At 40.6% G+C, this 18,708-nt stretch overlaps 1 protein-coding gene across 3 annotated transcripts in view; it reads left to right on the top strand.

Annotated features, from left to right (window-relative positions):
* The window catches only part of Kiaa0825 (KIAA0825 ortholog), a 471,157-nt gene that overhangs the window by 233,584 nt on the left and 218,865 nt on the right, over window positions 1–18,708 (top strand). For 2 of the 3 annotated variants that reach the window (XM_038324188.1, XM_038324189.1), the window contains exons 19-20: window positions 33–191; window positions 2,045–2,142. In XM_038324188.1, the coding sequence (XP_038180116.1) occupies window positions 33–191; window positions 2,045–2,142 (257 nt within the window). Of the gene's footprint in view, window positions 1–32; window positions 192–2,044; window positions 2,147–18,708 lie in introns of those variants that run through there. The other variant, XM_038324190.1, reaches the window with a different exon arrangement.

Genomic DNA, 18,708 nt, shown 5'->3' with positions numbered 1-18,708 from the left:
ACCACCCTGACCCTGGGCTTCTTTTCCTGAAGGACTATTTAAAGGAACAACTGTCTGCTACAGACCATTCAGAGGAAAAGCCACTACCCAGCCAACCACTGAAAGTGACCTTGAGGAATGTAGAAGATCAGCCTCCTGTTTTTAACCCTTTCCATGTGCAGAAGATGTTCACCGAGAACATGCTAGATCAGGTATGTGGAAATTAAGTGTAAAATACAACTTCAATGTATGTTTTCTGTCCATCAGAAGGAAGACACAACCATATTACTATTGTGGCATAGTCTTTCTCCACACACTTTGTTTAGGAAGCAAAAATTCACATTGTCATTTACATGGCCTGTACAATGTGTTTAGGTTGTTTAGCTTATTTCCTTGTTAAACTGGTTCATATGTTTGGTCTATAAAACTTAACTTTCACCTGGATCCTGTTGTTGTCAGGCTGTGTCTGCATAAGGCTCAAAGAGCCAAGCATCTTGTAACTCTTCCCTCCCTTGAGTCGGCCCCTCCTTTAGGACACATGTTTACCAAACATCTGTTTGCCTCTGTGAATGTGTCCAGAACATCAGAAAGCACTTTAAATGATTTGTAGAACACTGAGAACCATTATAAAAGGCAAGAGACGAATTTGGTTTTTATAACCTTAGACACATCCCCAAATTTAAAATGATTTTCTAATGACTTTAAAGCAAAAATATTTAGATTAAAGTCAACATTTTAAAAACAATATATTTTTAGCAGTCAGACTTTGCCATTGTTTCAGCTGTGTACTTTTAATTTCATTAAAAAGGATTCTTTCCACAAGATGTGTGAATTGAATTGCTTATGCTTTGTTTGACCTTTCTCTTTCTATCTTTCTTTCTTTCTTTCTCTTTCTTTCTTTCTCTCTCTCTCTCTCTCTCTCTCTCTCTCTCTCTCTCTCTCTCTTTCTTTCTTTCTTTTTTCTTTCTCCTTCCTTCTCTCTCTTTTTTTAATTTCCCAGAACGCTCCTGACAGACAGCTTGCACTAGCAGGGCAGAAGAGAAGGGCTTGGCCTAGAGTTCAGGTGGAAATGAGAATTCAAACACTGGCCTGATTTGGCATGCAGATGATACTTTAACCATGCCTGTTACACCTCTCGTCCACATCCATCAATACTGTAGTAGAATAAGACCTTCAAACGCTGTCAAGCCGGGCCGAATTCTCCTGCTCTCTGAAAGGGTTGTAGCGCTCGATTTATCAGCGGTGACAAAGGGTAGCTCTGGTTGGATTTCAGAGACCATGCTGCAAAGACTATGCTGGTGTCTCATTATCCAAACTGTTTAGTTTACAGAGCAGAAGATCCTATAATACGTGTAAACCTAATGTATAAGGTATAGTTTATTGGGTGCTTCTTATACTGCATATCAGATTGCTCTAAATCACAAATAATTATTGCAGCTATTAAATCACCCTTTTTCATTTACGTAAATAGCATGTTTACCAAGTTCTGAATTATGAGACTATTTTTCACAGTAATTTTCTCCTTACTCTGATGTGAAGTTATCTAGTAATGAGAGAAGAAGAGAATCGTGTATGTTATTTACATTAGAAAATCTTACAATTTTCCTACTAACAAAAAATAATAATAGCACTAGTGTCCGACTCTGATTGAGCTGGGTCTTGTAGTTTGAGGCTTAGTTTCCCTTTGGTGTACACACTGAGGTACCAGAAAACAGCCTGTGACAGGAATGTCACACATGGAAGCCACCAAATCGCCATGCTCACCTTCCAGACTCACCCTCCCAACAAAACTTGATGGGTAAATGCCATCAGCATTTGAAAAAATAACGAATCTGGAAATTGATTTATATTTTTATAAATAATGACTATATCCCTAAATGGATTTATAAATTAATTGCTGTCTTATTGGAATAAACACCTCCTCTGTGGACATGATTGATGTGATCTGTCCAAGTCCTTGTTCTGAGCTCCTCCTTTTTAGTTAGTGAGTCACAGCTGGGGCTGAAATTCACTGATCACATTAATTCTGATTAATAACTAACAATAGTGTCTTCTCATTCGTCAGCAGGCAGCCACAGCAACATGGTGCTGGAATTGGTCAAACTTGCTGCCAAATTACCTGCAAGTGGATAAGATGACCTTTGGAGCACTGCTCAAAAACAGGTGAGAAGGCTGGAGTCTGGGCTCAGGAAGTGTGTGTAGTATGTATGTCAGCTTTAAGAGAGTGAAAACATTTATTGGCATGATAATCTCTTATTTCTGTTTTTTGAGGCACCCATTGTAAATAATGACTAAACTTATATGTATACATTAAAAATTCTGTTTCCTGTAATGAGTAGTTGCAAAATTAGTTGATTTTGTCTTAATTTTGAATATTTTTTACTTTGCATATCGAATGGTTTACTATTCTAAACACAAAAAGTTACTGACTTAAATGCCATAGTGGCATTTAAAAGGTATACCTGTGTTTACAACAGTTTCATGAGTGCATGCAAAATGCCAGAGCAGATTATCTGGTCCGGCGAGGGCCAGCATGAGGAAGACTGTCAAGACTGAACTGCTTTACTTTCCAGCCAGTTATATTGACACTGTCTATTATCCTCTCTGGTGCAGGTTGTTTAAACAGACACATGAGCGCGCGCGCGCGCGCGCACATACACACACACACACACACACACACAACCTTCTTTTGTTGTTCATATGTTATCTTTAGGCTTATAGCTAAGTATGGGAATTAATTTCTGTTTAATCTTTGTTATGGAGATACATGTTTTTGCAGAATATTGACTATTTTTCTTGTAAAACATAATGGCAAGTACATGGTAGAATTATATCATCCTTGTGAAACTTGAGTATATGAAAGAGAATATCTAAAAGAGATTGAAGTATTTCCCAAGCAAAACTTTGTAAAACAAAACTTCAATGCATGTATCATTGGTAAAAGTTATACCTCAGATATGCGGTCACAATAGCATTGTAATATTTTGCCTGCAAATTAAGATGATTTGTCTATTAGGACCACGTTGAACAAATGAGCAACTTCCTCTTGAAAGACAGAGCATTTCCCTCAGCAAGTAGCGTGCATGCTTTTCATTTTTAGTGTTTGGTAGAAGTACTCTGGTCCCATCCCCATGTTATCTGGAAATGGGAGAGGTGGGTTGATGAAAGAGAGGCCGGGTCCTATTTTGAACCAAATTATTTGGTGTGAACACAACATATAAATTTTTATATGGGAACACATTAGAAAAGATAAGCCTTTCCCCCTACTATTTAAAAAGTTTTGAGTTTGATCAGATTAAACATTATAATTTCCTAATTTTTCTTTAGTAGCTTCTAATCAACTAAATGGTATTCTAGGGACAACACATCTTTCAAAACTTGCTACATTTGCATTGTATAATATCCATGTATAAGGAATTTCTATTTTAACAGAAATTGCATATTGTTATCTGTGTTTAAGAATATTGTTTAATCATAGATTTCAATTAGGTCACTGGATATTAAGTTCTATTTCCCGTGATATGTGCAAGAGTAAGTAGGAGGAAAAATAACCTGCAAATTTCTTCCAGAATAGCAGGTCAGACAGTTCCCTTAGCTCAGGCTCATGAATCTTTAATAAAGGCAGCTACAATCTAATCTTAATAAGAAACTGAGATTTTACGGAATGGTGTGAAAAGCATTCTACCGAAAACTAGGAGACACCACAAGCAACAATGGGCCTAATTGATTCACCCTGAGTGATGGGAGACATCTGAAATGACCATCAGCTGTCACTTCATTTATTTTAAGTTTTATTTATGAGTTTGGATTGATATTGAGCTAGTAAGGAAATGTTTCTGCTATTTTTCTCTAAAATTCTAAAACACTCTCTTTTTTGACCTACCTAAAAAGGCTGAGATTTAAAAAATAGGAATTTTTTTGTTAACGTGGTTATCTGAAGAGCACATGATGGAAAATGAGACTACAGAAGAATGACCCTTTAACATGGGGGTTATGTGTGCCGTCCACTATCTGCAAGATCACACTTGTTCCTTACAGTGTAGTCTCAGTGCTAGTGCCAAAGGGGAGACTCCAGAGGAGCCCACTTTTGCACCAAATCACCACTGCACCAGTGACTCATCCCCTTTCTTCTCCTTTCCGTGTAATAGCGCTGTACTGATTATGGCTTTCATACATGAATGAGTCAAAACACCTTTGCAGGAAGGTGCCCAGTGTTAGTTCTGTTGGGTAAGGAGAGTGTGAAGATTCACTGTAGCTCACTTGGTAGAGTTCTCTTGTCAGATATGAGGCTCATTGTTTAATCTGTTCTAAAATAAATGAATAGTTGTCAAATGAATTCCCCAAGCCACCAAGTTTGTAGCCATTCCAGGCCTAAATCAATAGGTAAGGCTAGACAAGACAGCTATCAGGGCGTAGGGCCTATGGATTTAGGAGACAACTGGGAAGAAAAACATCAAGCAATCAAGAGGTCAACATAGCCATTTATGACATAAGTACCCAGAGCTGAATACTTGACAGACAACTTAAATGTATTCAAGAGAAATCTTGGTGGCAACAATATTTGTATCTAGAACAATTCTGGCTTGTATTATGTAGGCAGTTTCAGTGTTATTCCAAAGGCAGAGTAAGGCCACCCTGATGAGTCCTTGTTGGGAGTATGGCCTGTGTTCCATCAATAGTCTCACACCGAAGTGCTTCTTTCTGATCCATGATACTCTGCAGATTGCCTTCTTTTCAGAACTCCTCATTTCTCACCATGAAGCCCCTCACAATTCACAAGGATGCCATACCATTGGTGTAAATATTACCTTCTAAAAGTGATTGTCCTTTTCATATCACCTATTTAAAGAGGTCTGTGAGTCACCCTGTATTATATTCTCTGTGGGGCTCTCTCTCTCTCTCTCTCTCTCTCTCTCTCTCTCTCTCTCTCTCTCTCTCTCTCTCTCTCTCTCTCTCTCTCATTTTTCAAGACAGGGTTTCTCTGTAGCTTTTGAGCCTGTCCTGGAACCAGCTCTTGTAGACTACGCTGGCCTCAAACTACAGAGATCAACTTGTCTCTGCCTCCCGAGTGCTGGCACTAAAGGCATGTGCCACCACTGCCCAGCTTGTATTTTTTTTCTTAATTATGATCTGAAATTTCAATTTTCATTTATATTCTTTCAATCATATGCTCTAGAGTAAAGCATAAATTCTGTGAAATTAGTGCCTGCTTTGTTTCAACACTGACAGCATTGTCTTGAACAATCTGGGAGCACAGTGGGCTCTTGGCAGCGCTACATGAAATAATAATAAATGAAGACTAGGAATGTCCAGGAAAAGTTGGCTCCCAACAGGTTAGCACAGGGTAGGTCATCCCCAGATGTGATGCTATATCAATGGCCATGTAGGCATGCAGAATGTCCTCTGGTAAATATCAAGTTAAAGAACTCTACCCATGTATATTTTTCCTCTGTGTTTTCAACATTTGGATGGCAGTCAGGTTATTTGTAATCTTTCTATTTAAAATGCCTGGTTTATTTTTATTATGTGCAATTTGGCTCAGATTAAAAGAACAGGAAGCTGTTCTTTATTTTTAATTAATTAGCCCACTTCAAGCCATAACCCTGTCAGCAACAAAGCCTGTTCTTGACTATCTGCTTCCTAAGTCTTTTGACTTTCGAGTGAAAGGGTTTGTATCTGATGACACTAAAACTCGGAGGGAAAACTGTCAGATGGGGTCAGCTGCCAGCAGTATCTAGCCCAGCCTTTGTAAATTAATTATGAAGTATTTATTTCCTGAGACATTTGAAAAAAGACTGAAGTATCTGAGATCTTATGGCAGAAATCCTGAATATGTATCAATGATATACGTGTTTTGATTTATTGAGTTTGCTATTATAGAAAATGCAAACTCCTGGAGGCTTAGAAAACCAGCACATAGATCAGTTGTACACTTGTCCCTTAATGTCCTGGAAGAGTAAGTGCTTTAATTGTACATTGATCTTTCAAAATAATCAAGGTTCTTATCCCTGCTTTTACTGCTCCATTCCTACTTTCATTCTCTTTCACTTTAAAATAAATCCAGAGCATCGAAGTGTGGTGATTGCGTTTCTGGAGAGTGCGTCTAAGGCACAACTCTGCTCCTTCCTCCTCGGCTGATCTCCAGATGGCCATTTGATATTGTTTGCCTTGTCACAGGAACAGATTTATGTTGCTTCTCTTCTCTTTACCTTATTTACTCAGACTAATTCCCAAGAATTGTGGTGTTGGAAATAACGTGCTAATACAGTAGCATGCTATGCTATTTTACTATCTAAATATACTGCATATGAGTTTGGCTTCAAGTAGAGCAAACACAATTAAATATGATGGCAGGAACAGCCGAAGGGGTGGTGGTGGCAGATTTCTGGCTGTCACGCTGGGGCCTTTCCAGGTGGACAATAACCATGTATCTGAGAGGAAAATGAGGTTAGGAAATGTGTTGAAAAAGAGCTGTTGATCAGTGGAGGTGTTAGCCTTTACTAACAAATATGAAGTGACTTTACTCTGGGTCACATGATAGTGTGTGCCCTACCATGGACCCCTGTCAGGTGACAGAGCATGCCCTACTATGGGTAGTGAACAGGAATGGCTGTTTCTGGCCTCGAACCACATACCCCACCCTCCCAAGTTACTATTAGCAGGCACTGCTGCCATTAGTATAATGTTTCTAGTTGTTCACGGCAGTAAAGGCCAGTGGTGGTTTTAAGGATCGATGCTGTCTTATGAGTCCACACCTCCCAGCTGTTAAACACATTACCTTTGCTGTGGCATTCAGATTTGGTATCTGTTGGTATTGTTTTCGTCATGTTCCAGCTCCATAGAGGACCCTTTGCTCCCTACCTCCACAAAAAGTCCCTGGCCTCAGTTACTCCCACCATTGTCCTTTCTTTTCTTTTCTTTTCTTTTCTTTTCTTTTCTTTTCTTTTCTTTTCTCTTCTCTTCTCTTCTCTTCTTTTCCTTCCTTCCTTCCTTCCTTACTTCCTTCCTTCCTTCCTTCCTTTCTTTCTTTCTTTTGTGGTTACTAAGTTTAATTCAACCAATTTACTCAGTTTTATCTCATAAAAATAACAAAACATTCCTATAAAATTGCATTACGATGTAAGGACAGGTTTCTTGCTCTGACATAGTGCTAGAAAAAGGTTGGCACCAAATGCACATAAGCAAAGTGTTAAGGCTTACTGCAGGTGTGAGAACTGTATACTGCTGGATTTAGCTGGGCAGGGCCTCTTCCTGGGCAGCACACCAGCCATGCTCTGGGCCCAGTTTCACCCTTATCTTTTTAAACAGACGGCTGCACTTGCATCCAGAATCCCTAAAGCATCGTGGTGTTTGCACAGAGCTTGCCTCCTATGTGTTTAGGATGACTAAATTTAACACTGCAGATAAGGGGATTGGTACACAAACCAAACAGACTCATCAACACCCAGTTTTCTATTGAGAAACATGTATGCCCGTTGTTCTTTGTGGTATATACAACATCTTCACACAAATATCTGTGGCCCTTACTATAACCATGTCATGGCAACTGGTACTTGAATGGCACAATCCTTTCTCAGTGTCTGATGCTTTATGTAGTAGTATTCCCTACTCCTGATCAGTTTTTCTTTTTTCTTGCTGCTTCTATTTTTAGCTCTATACTTCTTGCAACAATATTAACGGCAGTGGAAAGAGTGGAGAGAGTTGCTGCATGGCTTGAATAATTAAAGCTCTCTACATACACATTTAATTATAATCCTACCGTAACCTTATAAGATATATCAATGTCATCGCTTTGTTCATAATAAAACCAATGCACAGAAGTCAAAAGAATGTGTTCAGTTCCTGATTCAATCCCATGTTTTGAACTACTTTTGTCTAATGACTCTGAAGACCTCTGTTTTAGTCAACACAAAAGGGCCAGGAAGAAATGTTTTCTCTGGAGAACATTCCTGAGGGCCTTCCGTCCCCAGACCACATGGATTATTCTTGTTCCTCCTTGCTTCCTGGATAATAACCTGATGAGATGTAGCGATCTGATCCCACTTTCTTCTTCTGTGTACCCCAGGTTCACTTCCATCACAGCCCTGCTGATATAATACTCAAGCATCTACTGTGGTCAAGGCATTTATTTGGAAAATAACTATTTTCTAGGTAATATACTTAAACACCAATAAGCTGGATAACATTTCAGTCAGTCCTGAATCACATACATGGTAGAGTCTTGTGAGATAAGACTGGACCACTAACATTGAAGCCTTCTTAGGTTGTGTACTCTGTGATCTTAGCATGATGAGAAAATGGCCTAATTACTCTTTTCTCAGAATGTATCCCCATCATCAATCAACACAGAACTGTACTTTGACAGATCTGCTAGTGTTATTGAGACTTAGTAACCAATGCAGTAAGGTTCAAGTTACTCAATAAGAGTCTCTCACACAGCCAGGCTGTGGTGGCACACGCCTTTAATCCCAGCCCTTGAGAGGCAGGCAGATCTCTTTGAGTTCGAGGCCAGTGTGGTCTCCAAGAGCTAGTTCTAGGACAGGCTCCAAAGCTACAGAGAAACCCTGTCTTGAAAAACAAAACAAAAGAGTCTCGCACACTTCCTTTTCAAAGTCCAATTTTGTTTTTGCTATTTCTAATCCTTTCGAGAAAGAGAGCTCTCTCATGCTGAAACTTTGAAAGATAAACTGAGTCCTTGGATTGGACAGGTCTATGGCTGGACTTTTTACCTTGGATTTGAGAGGACCACCAAAGTCTTAAAGGAACACAGTGACAAGGACACAGAGCTACTTAAGGACATTAAGGACAGTTGAGGTGGAGGGACATGGTGGCTACGAAAAACAGGTTCTTATATATATGGCAAGATTAAGTAACTGTGAATTATGTAAGTTAACAACGATGTAATTTGAACAAGATCTCCATTACTTGAGTGAGAAAATAGACAACCTAAATAAATATGTTAAATGCTACTGACAGAAATGCAGAATTGGCAACATTTTGATGAAAGGAAAGTATAATAATTTTCTCAAAAGCAGCCTTGGGAGGATATTTTGCTTGTCACAGTGAACCAAAATTTGCTTTGTAATAAATTTTCATCTACCTAATTATACATTCACATGCTGGCACTTTGGGTTCTTACAGTGGATCAAAAGCTATTTAAAAACTTGCTTGTATAGAACACATTATCTTTTCAATGACTACTCTTTAAGTATTTCCCCTGTTAACTACTGTTCAGACTCCAAAGCCTCTGGGATGTTTCCTGCAGAAAGTTTAGCATAGGTTCCGTCAGGAGCAGCTACCACCCCTTCAGTATGACTGTGGCAGTTTGAAGGCACAGGGATCACCACTGAGCATCTCAGTTGTTTTATATTGCTATCCCATAATGTGAGGAAGTGGTCTCTCTGAAGATACTTTCTTATAGATTTATGAATTAGTTATTAGTTATGTGTGCTAAGTGCAATTAAAAATACCAAATCTGGGCAACAACTAGTAATATTCTTTACCTTCTTTGTGTATAACATATTGTTGAGTTTCCTAGTATATTACAGACCTATGGTATTTGTACGGCACTCAGAAGAACATTGCTTCCTTTCCCTGCCCCTGGCATTCTCACCCTAATGGACCTGGGATCTATTTTTTTAAATATTTATTATTTATTATGTATACAATATTCTCTCTGCATGTATGCCTGAAGGCCAGAAGAGGGCACCAGACCCCATTACAGATGGTTGTGAGCCACCATGTGGTTGCTGGGAATTGAACTCAAGACCTTTGGAAGAGCAGTCAATGCTCTTATCCGCTGAGCCATCTCTCCAGCCCCCTGGGATCTATTTTTAAATCTTTAAATCTTTTCTCTTTACTCCATACTGTGCAGTCTTTGAGAGGGCTTTAAAAATAAAGTTAGTCACTGAATATTTATCTTAGTGTTGAAATGTATTTTGTTACAAAATGTAAAAATGTATACATAAAGCCTGGCGGTGGTAGCACACTTCTTTAATCCCAGCAGATAGAGGCAGAGGCAGGCGATCTCTGTGAGCTCAGGGTCATCCTGGTCTACAGAGCAAGTTCCATGACATCCAGGGCTACATAGAGAAACCCTGTCTTGAAAAACTTGTGTGTGGGGGTGGGTGGGGGTGTGTGTATACACACACTTCAACACTTCAAATAGTAAAAGATGACCAGATATGGAATATAAAATACTGTTTCCTAAATCTTCAACCACATAAATTCCTCTCCAACTACAATTGCATGAAATAGTTTTGACTTCATTAATTTGGGTTAATAAGTCATTTAAGAGCTATTCCACATTCTTGTCAACTTAAAATTATAGTATTGGCTCAGTGCATTGAAACACACAGAATTTAATTTATATTACCAACTCATTCCCTTCCTATATGTGATTTTTTGAAAACATAAACTAATTTTGGTTCTTTTCTTAGTCATGATTATGTGCTATGTCATAACAATAGCAGGGTTCTCCCCATCCCTTGGTTATAAGATGAATCATAATTTACTGACCAGCACTATGTGTTCCTTCATGTGAGAGATAGAGCAAAGGTTACTCATGTGCAGACTCAGACAGCTAATAGAGTGAGGGATTGTGGGAGCTAAGCGCCTCTTAAAATCTATACTTGAGAACTCTGTGCAGAGAAAAAAAAACACCTTTGTCCAGGGTTACGTTGTCTGCTTCCCTCAACTGGCATTTTTCAGTTCTTCTCATCCAAGATCAGCCTATGCCCATCATTAAGTCACCCACTAGTCCCCACAGCTCTCAAAAAAAAAATCCCTATTTTCCAAAGTCCCAGGGCATCTATAAACGAAATAACTCATGTTAATTTTCAGCATGTGTCATCCTGACATTCACAGATACTTTTGACACCTGTCCACACCTGGGTGAGAACCTCAGGTGCCTCCTGCTCACACTTGTGCCGTAAGGCATGTTTTTAAGAGGGTGGAGCCATCCCCTTGATGTTCAGGTTCCAGTGTGAATAAATTCTATTTTGGATGGCCTCCTTTTGTTTCAGAACCTTTTAAGTTAAGGAAAGATTACCAATAAACAAGCTTTGCTAATGGACATAAGAAGAACCTTGCAAAAATACTTTAAATCACGTACTTGTTAGAAACTAAACAATACTGAGCCAAACAGTGGTGGCACACGCCTTTAATCCCAGCACTCAGGAGGCAGAGGCAGGTGGATCTCTGTGAGTTCAAGGCCAGCCTGGTCTATAAGAGTGAGTTCCAGGACAGGCACTAAAGCAAACTAAACAATACTGACATTCACCGAGTTATTAATCTCTTTCCTGCTTCCTAGCCTACCTTGTGATATCACTTATCTGAGGTGACAAATCCTTTTTATTTTTATATAAAATTTTATTCTGGATAAAGTTTTAAGTGAGGAAAAAACACAAATGTTGAGATTTATAATAGTAGATGAAATATATAATACTCGGGTTTTTTATATAACAGAGACTTTCTAAAATTATAAAGAAAGGGCTTTGCATTTTATGCTGTTGACTGAGAAGATTGTGAATCATTTCTTGTCAAATGACTACTCAGGGTTAACAAATTAAACCTAATAACATCCAGAATCGGGACAAGATTCTTGGGACAAGAGCTCATACAGGGCAGAATCGTAGAGGCAGGAGCTGATGCAGAGGTCATGGGGGGAAGCTCCTTGCTGGCTTGATTCCCATGGCTTGCTCAGCCTGCTTCCTTAGCACCCAGTGATGGCACCAGCCGCCATGGGATATCAGGGAGGCATTTCCTCTACTGAGGCTCCTTCCTCTGTTGACGCCAGCTTATGTCAACGTGACACACAAACACACCACTAGTAGTCACAGCTGTTCCTTTCCCATTTGACCCCAAGACTGCGCATTAAAAACAGAAATGACCTCAAAAGTCTCAGTCTTTACAAATTCAAACACACTGAAGTTTCAGTTCCTTTAAAATAGCCAATCTCTTTTTAAAAACCTTTTTTTTTTTTTTTCAAAGTCTTTCAACTTTGGGCTCCAGTTAAATACTGACTTCAAGAGGGAAGAATCAGGGCACGGTCACAAGCAAATCAAAGCAAAACAAAATTCCAGCTGTCCAGTGTCTGGAATCCACTCGTAGTGTTCTGTACTCCTCCAAAGGGCTTGGGCCACTTCTCTGGCTCCACCGTCTGCAACATGCACAGTTTGTCTCTTAGGTTCCATCTGGCTCTACTCCACTGCTCCTGCTGTTCTTGGTGACCATCCCATGGTACCAGCATCTCTGAAAAACTCGAGTCTTCTACAGCTGGCCTGCAGTTTCACCAGTGCCTCTCGTGGGCACTTGTCATGGTGCCACGCATCATGTATGTAAAGCTGCTTTCCATGACCCCTTCCGTGCTGTCACTGAGGCCGCACCTTCACCAGTGACCTTTCCTGGCGTCTCACAGGGACCACCTGGGTGATGCTTAGATGGCTTCCAGCCCAAGGTACAGCCACCTCTGGAGCACAGCCTCACTGTGTGTGCTCTCAGGGAACACTTCCCGGAAGAGTTCACCACAGTGATGCTGGTCTCTTCTTATTCACCACTAATTTTGTAGTTCCAGCTGACTAGCAGCAGGAATCCAGCACAGCAAAGCTTTACTTTCATAGTTCTGGTCTCTTGTTAATCACAGCTGATTCTTTAGCCCCAGCTAACTAGAATCACAGAATCTCAATTCAGAATAACAAATGGCCCTATCAAGTCTTTAAACTTCCCTCTGAAACTTCACAAGCCACGCCTCTGTTCTCTGCACTACTCTCAATATTCTTATCTTTCATGCTCACCCAGAACACCCCACAGAGCTCTTGATCCTCAGTGGCTCTTCTAGCCCAGAGTTCCAAAGGTCTTCCACTATCGTCCCGCAAACATGATCAGGCCTGGCGCAGCAGTACCCCACTGTCCTAGTACCACTTTGACTTAGCTAGGGTTTCTACTGCTGTGACAAAACACCATGACCAAAAACCACGTTGGGGGAGGAAAGGGTTTATTTAAGTGTAAGCAATGCTTACACTTCAGCATTGCTGTTCATCACTGCAGGAAGTCAGGACAGCAACTCATACTGGGCAGGATCCTTGAGGCAGGAGCTGAGGCGGAGTACATGGAAGGGAGCAGCTTACTGGCTTGCTTCTCCCTGACTTGCTCAGTAGAACCCAGGACCACCAGCCCAGGGATAGCACCATTCACCATGGGCTGGGCCTTCCCCCAGTGATTACTAACTGAGAAAATGCCTTACAACTGGATCTCATGAAGGCATTTCCTCAACTGAGGCTCCTTCATCTCTGATGGCTCTAGCTTGTGTCAAGCTGACACAAGTCAGCCAGTACAGAGACAGTTAGGATTCCCCTACCACATATAAGTTTGTATAAAGGACAGTCTAGATCCCTAGTATTTTATCATTTATAGAAAATGTTTGTTGATTGACATAACATAAACCAAGCAAGCTGCTTGTAAGACCTCCATCCTGCTCTTCAGTCCAGCAAAACAGACACTGGGTAAGCAGATGTGCGACCACTCATTCACTGGGCACCACAGATAAAGAAATAAATCAGACAGCTCCAGCTCTCATAAAATTCAGAATCTCGTGAATATAGCTACAATAGAGGTCCAGGCAACTTTCCGGACACCTACAATAGAAGGCTACAGTGGATAGATGAAGGAAGCAATGGAGAGGACATCAGGGAGCTTTGCCACTCCATGTTATAATTGAGTCTTAAATATTGTATGCTGGTTCACATCTGCAAATTGTAGTATTTTGGGAGGTTCCGGGACATTTGAGCCTTGAGACCTAGTAGGTTGATGGAGACCACTAGGAGTCTGTCTGGAAGGGGACACGGCTTGTGGTGCTAACCCTATCTCTTCTTCCTGATAAGCCTCAGTCACATGTTTTCCCTGCCATGATAGTCAGACAACAGGACACAAGAGGAATCTTCTGTCCTTTAGGTTGTTTCTGTCAAGTGTTCTGTCGCAGAGATGAGGAACGTATCATGCAGTCAGATAGGCAAGGCGCCAGGCATTGTAATCTGAGTTGGGCATAGGTCAAATTAGAGGTGAGAGAGTTGGTGCTGTAGCTTTCGACAGAGCTGTTCCTTGTGTGATGGAGGCCTCCTCCCCAGCCTGGGGTGCATCTGGACAGTGGGGGAGCTCTTGGGAAGTCAAGCCTGGTGGGCAGATTGGGCCAATAAGTAAATGCTCCTAAAGGTCGTATCTGGAGCCCAGTCCCTTCCCCTTCCTTTACCACGAGGTGAGACACTTTTCTACACCAGGAAGTTCCCTCCACAATGTCTTATTTCACCACAGGCCCCAAACCAACAAAGCCAAGTGGGGGTGAACTGAAATCTCTGGAATGACAAGGCAAAATAAACCCTCTTTGTTAGTAAGTTGCTTATCTCATGCATTTGGTCACAGGACAGTGCCTGTCTGGTACAGGTGGAGTGCGCGGACTGCTGTTTGAGCAAAGCAGTGGTTTTCATCAGGGCATTTTCACTGTTAAATCTGTTCTGCTGACAGCGTAGAGACAAGTGAGCACATGTTAGCAGTTCAGGGCAGCTACATACTGAGCTGAGGAAGTAGTCTGCAGTGAAGAGGAAGAAGGGCACGGTCCTCTTAGACCTATTACTGCACAATATTGAAAGAGTCCGGTTCTTCCTTTCAAATCCTTGACTTAATATGACCCTGAAGCTTCTTGGACATGTGTAAAGCAATTTCAGGGCCCATGCAATTCATAGATCAGATGGCCTTGGAGTCTGCTACTAAAATCCAATTTGCGTTCTTTTGCACAGCTCCAATGGGATGCACCTTAATAAGGACACTTTTGGCATGTGATTGATGGCTCTTGTGTCGAGATGTGCTAGTTTAATGGTGGCCTTGGTGAAGTAGGAGAGGTGTACCCGATTTTTCTGGCTCTCCATCACTCAGTTCTTACAGCCTCTTCTGGAGTGACAGTCTGCCGTTTAGTGCTTGAGATTTTCTCAGAACGGCAGTGGAATGCCCCAAAGAGGGGGAGCTGTTTGCACGGCAGCATGTTCTGGTTTCTGCTCCAAATGAACTTGTCTGCGATGACCTTAAATTAAATTATAGTCTCTGTTAGGTCTCGGAAGATGAAACAAAGTAAAATTGTTTGTTGAATAGCTGTTTCCTTTCAGCTTTTAGCTACATCTAGCAAGGACTTTAAAGCTGAAGCTCTGTCTCGGCAAATGGATAGATGCTCCTTCATAGCAAGTCTGGGTGTGTACTAGACGTGTGACTTCAGTACACTCATTGGGAACAGGGTTATTCTTTACAATGTAAAAGCACCTGTAATGTTGCTACAAGGAAGAATATTTGCTTCTTCTCCCACATTTTGTTTAATAGTTTTCCTTCTTTACTAGGAAAACACGGAGTCTGAAAATGCCCTTTCCCTGGTGTTCGCTTTGCTGACGTGGTTTTCATTTTCTCCTTTAATGATGTAGTGGAGGGTTGCCATTCTTGAAATGTGCGGCTTCTCTCCCAGAGCAGCAGATGGTATGACGAATGTGTACTTGGGTGCAGGATTTACCATGAGAGCTGTTATCTAGGACAGCAGGAGATGGGAGTCCTGCCCTCAAAAAGCATTGATTCTTATCCCAGTTGGATCATTGACATTCAAATTTAATTATTTTAAACTATGAAGAACTCCTACGTTTAAAAAGGTTTGGTTGTATTTAGATGGTTCCTTTTTTATTTTTATTTTTTAGTTTTTACGCAAAAAATACTTTATCTAGAATCCATTTGGCTTACGTGCTTCCCAATCTTGCTAGTATAATGAAATACATGAGATAATCAGCTGCCAATGAGGTTTCACAGTTCTCTCAGAAAGAATATTCCAATGACCTAAAATCTCCATCGTAACAACTCCATCACCTCAGTACTCCTCCTTGCTGGGTGCTTATAATCTAAGCCTTCTGGGCTTTTGGGGTGCATTAGATCCTCACTATAGCAAGTTATTCCAAGTATATCTGCAAATGTTTTCTTGACTGGTTTCCTCATTACTGGAAGACCTGCCAAAGTCTTATTAGCAGGATATGATTTTTTGTGTGTAGGGTTATCTACCCAAGTCTGAATTAGCTTCAGCTATGGAAGCCTGGTATATTGGTGTACCCCAAAGAAGCACTGTGTACTGGTAAAACCAAAACTAGAATTCAGTCTTACTAACTTAATTTGGAAAATGCCACCTAAAGCAGGTCTGGTTACTTTCTCCTTTAAGTCAAACTAATCTTAGAAACTATGTTGTAATAACAAAGAAAATGTTTTCTTGTGTAGTCCTCCCTCTGTCATGCTAGGCTCACTGTCAGGAAGAAACTCACGTGCTGTGAATCATGAGGTCCTTAGACTGGTAACTGAAATAACGTTTTAGGAGTTACTCATTATTCTTTAATGTCTCTTTACATAGAATGATTAAGCCTTCCACTCTCCAATAGAAAAAGTTCTGAGTTGTGAATTCCAGGACAGTGACTTTTCTCTAATGCTGCTATTAATTAGCAATGTCTACCACAGACAGGAGCAGAAGATCACCGGTGGTGTAGTATATTTGTGTGGTTTAATTTTCATCTTTAGTGAATGGAAACAAGAAATCACCCTGTTTATTCTCTAACAGTGCTCAATACTCTTGGAAGCTGTATTAAAATGTGTGCTATCTTAGTGAAAATGAATATTAAATCTTCTCATATTATGGTTAGAAAACCTTTTTCTTGATGGACTTCCTGAATTCAGAGCTGTTGAAGACTGGTTCAAGCTCCAGACGACCTGGACTGTACGTAATAAAGCACAGTAACAGATGTAAGTTCAGAATCCCATGGCTTCATTTTCCAACTTAGTTGAAGTATCACTTTTTGATAATTTAAGTGAATATTTTATTCTTTGAGGTTATCAAAATATACATGAAGGACATTATATACACCAATAGTACTTAGCCAATGTACCTTAGAATAATTTGAGAAAAGAACACATTGTGAGTCCTAGTATAACCTTTGTTGATGTAGTCCAGTTAAGTTCCTGAATAAACCAGTATTTTGTCAGCCAAAAATCTTTTCTCAAACCCTTCCAAATAATAGAATTATAAACTTAGAATTATTACAAATTTTTTATTCCACAATTCTTAGTTCAGATCTAGATAAGAAACTGGGATAAAAGTAATGATTATTATGATTACAAAGGCTTGGGAGAAGGGAGCTACCTTATTGCTTTGGGCGCTAGTGCAAGTTCCAAGAATGCCATTTGCACTTACTGTGAACTAGGAGAAGATAAGAGATTTAAACGTCGGTCAGATTCTCAGTTTGTGCTAATCATTTATAGAGATTAAAGCCAAGTGACTATCTCACGTTGGACCAGAGCACTCCTACTTTAGAAACTAGTCTGTGGAGCTACAGAGATGGTGTTGAAGAAGTCCTCAGTTCAGGGAGTCTGGGATTATCACTATAAAAGTTGACACTAGGAAAGATGTCATTAAAGAGAACTTTTTTATGCTAGACTTTCGATTGGCAAGTTATGACAAAACTACATTCATGTTACTTGAATACATCTTTTGTCTAGTTTTACATGCTTTTTGACTTGTCTGGAAAATGACATATTGAGGTTTTCATTAGGTTTAACCAGGTGTGATTTTCTTACGGAAGATACCCCAGCAGGACTGCAGTTTAAGTGGAATAAACCAGTGGAGCTCAGAAAGGCCACAGCCTTTTTTCAGATGGTAGCAATGAGCTGAAAGACTCATTAATCAACCACAGAGTCACAGGTGTGCTGCCTTGCCCACAGCCTGCCAACAGACTGTGAAAGTCACATCCAGGCTGCACTGTCAAACTCGTCCCACTCACAAACACTCTTTTTTTTTAAGATGGGTTTTTTTTTTATTACTTTAAAAAATACTAATCCAAATTCCCACTTCCTCCCATCCTCCCCCTCTTCTCCCACTCCTCTACACACACTCCCTCCCACCCCTCCAGTATTAAGAGTGACAAGGCACCCTGCCCTGTGGGAAGTCCAAGGCCCTCCCCACTACACCTAGGTTGAGCAAGGTATATATCCAAAGAGAATTGGATTCCAAAAAGTCAGTACATGCAGTAGAGACAAATCCCAGTGCAGATGTTATTGGCCACACAGTCTGCCCCCAACTGTCAACCACATTCAGAAGGACTAGTTTGATCCCATGATCGTTCATTCCCAGTTCAGTTGGAGTTGCTGAGCTCCCATTAGCTCAGACACATTGTCTCAGTGGGTGAACCCCCTCATGGTCTTGATCTCCTTGTTCATAATCTCACTCCTTCCACCCTTTGACTGGACCTTGGCAGCTCAGTCCAGTGCTCTGATGTTGGGTCTCTGCCTCTGTTTCCATCTGTTGTTGAACAAAGGTTCTATGGTGATATTTAAGATAATCATCAGTCTGACTACAAGGCAAGGCCAGTTCAGGCACCCTCTCCACTATTGCTTGGGGTCCTAACTGGGGTCATCCTTGTGGATTCCCGGGAATTTTTCTAGAGCCAGGTTTCTTGCTAACTTCAAAAAGGCTCCCTCAATCAAGATATCTCTTTCCTTGCTTTCATATCTGTCCTTCCTCCATCTCAACTATCCCATTCCCTCAAGCTCTCCCCAATCCTCCCTTTCTTCCCTTCCTTCTACTCTCAGACACCATGCTTCCAAATTTTGCCTGGCTATCTTGTCTGCTTCCAATTTCCACGTAAATCTATATATCTTTTTCTTTGGGTTCAC

This window comes from Arvicola amphibius, chromosome 3 (assembly GCF_903992535.2).
Source record: "Arvicola amphibius chromosome 3, mArvAmp1.2, whole genome shotgun sequence".
NCBI lineage: Eukaryota > Metazoa > Chordata > Mammalia > Rodentia > Cricetidae > Arvicola > Arvicola amphibius.
This window is presented reverse-complemented; position numbering and strand designations above follow the sequence as displayed.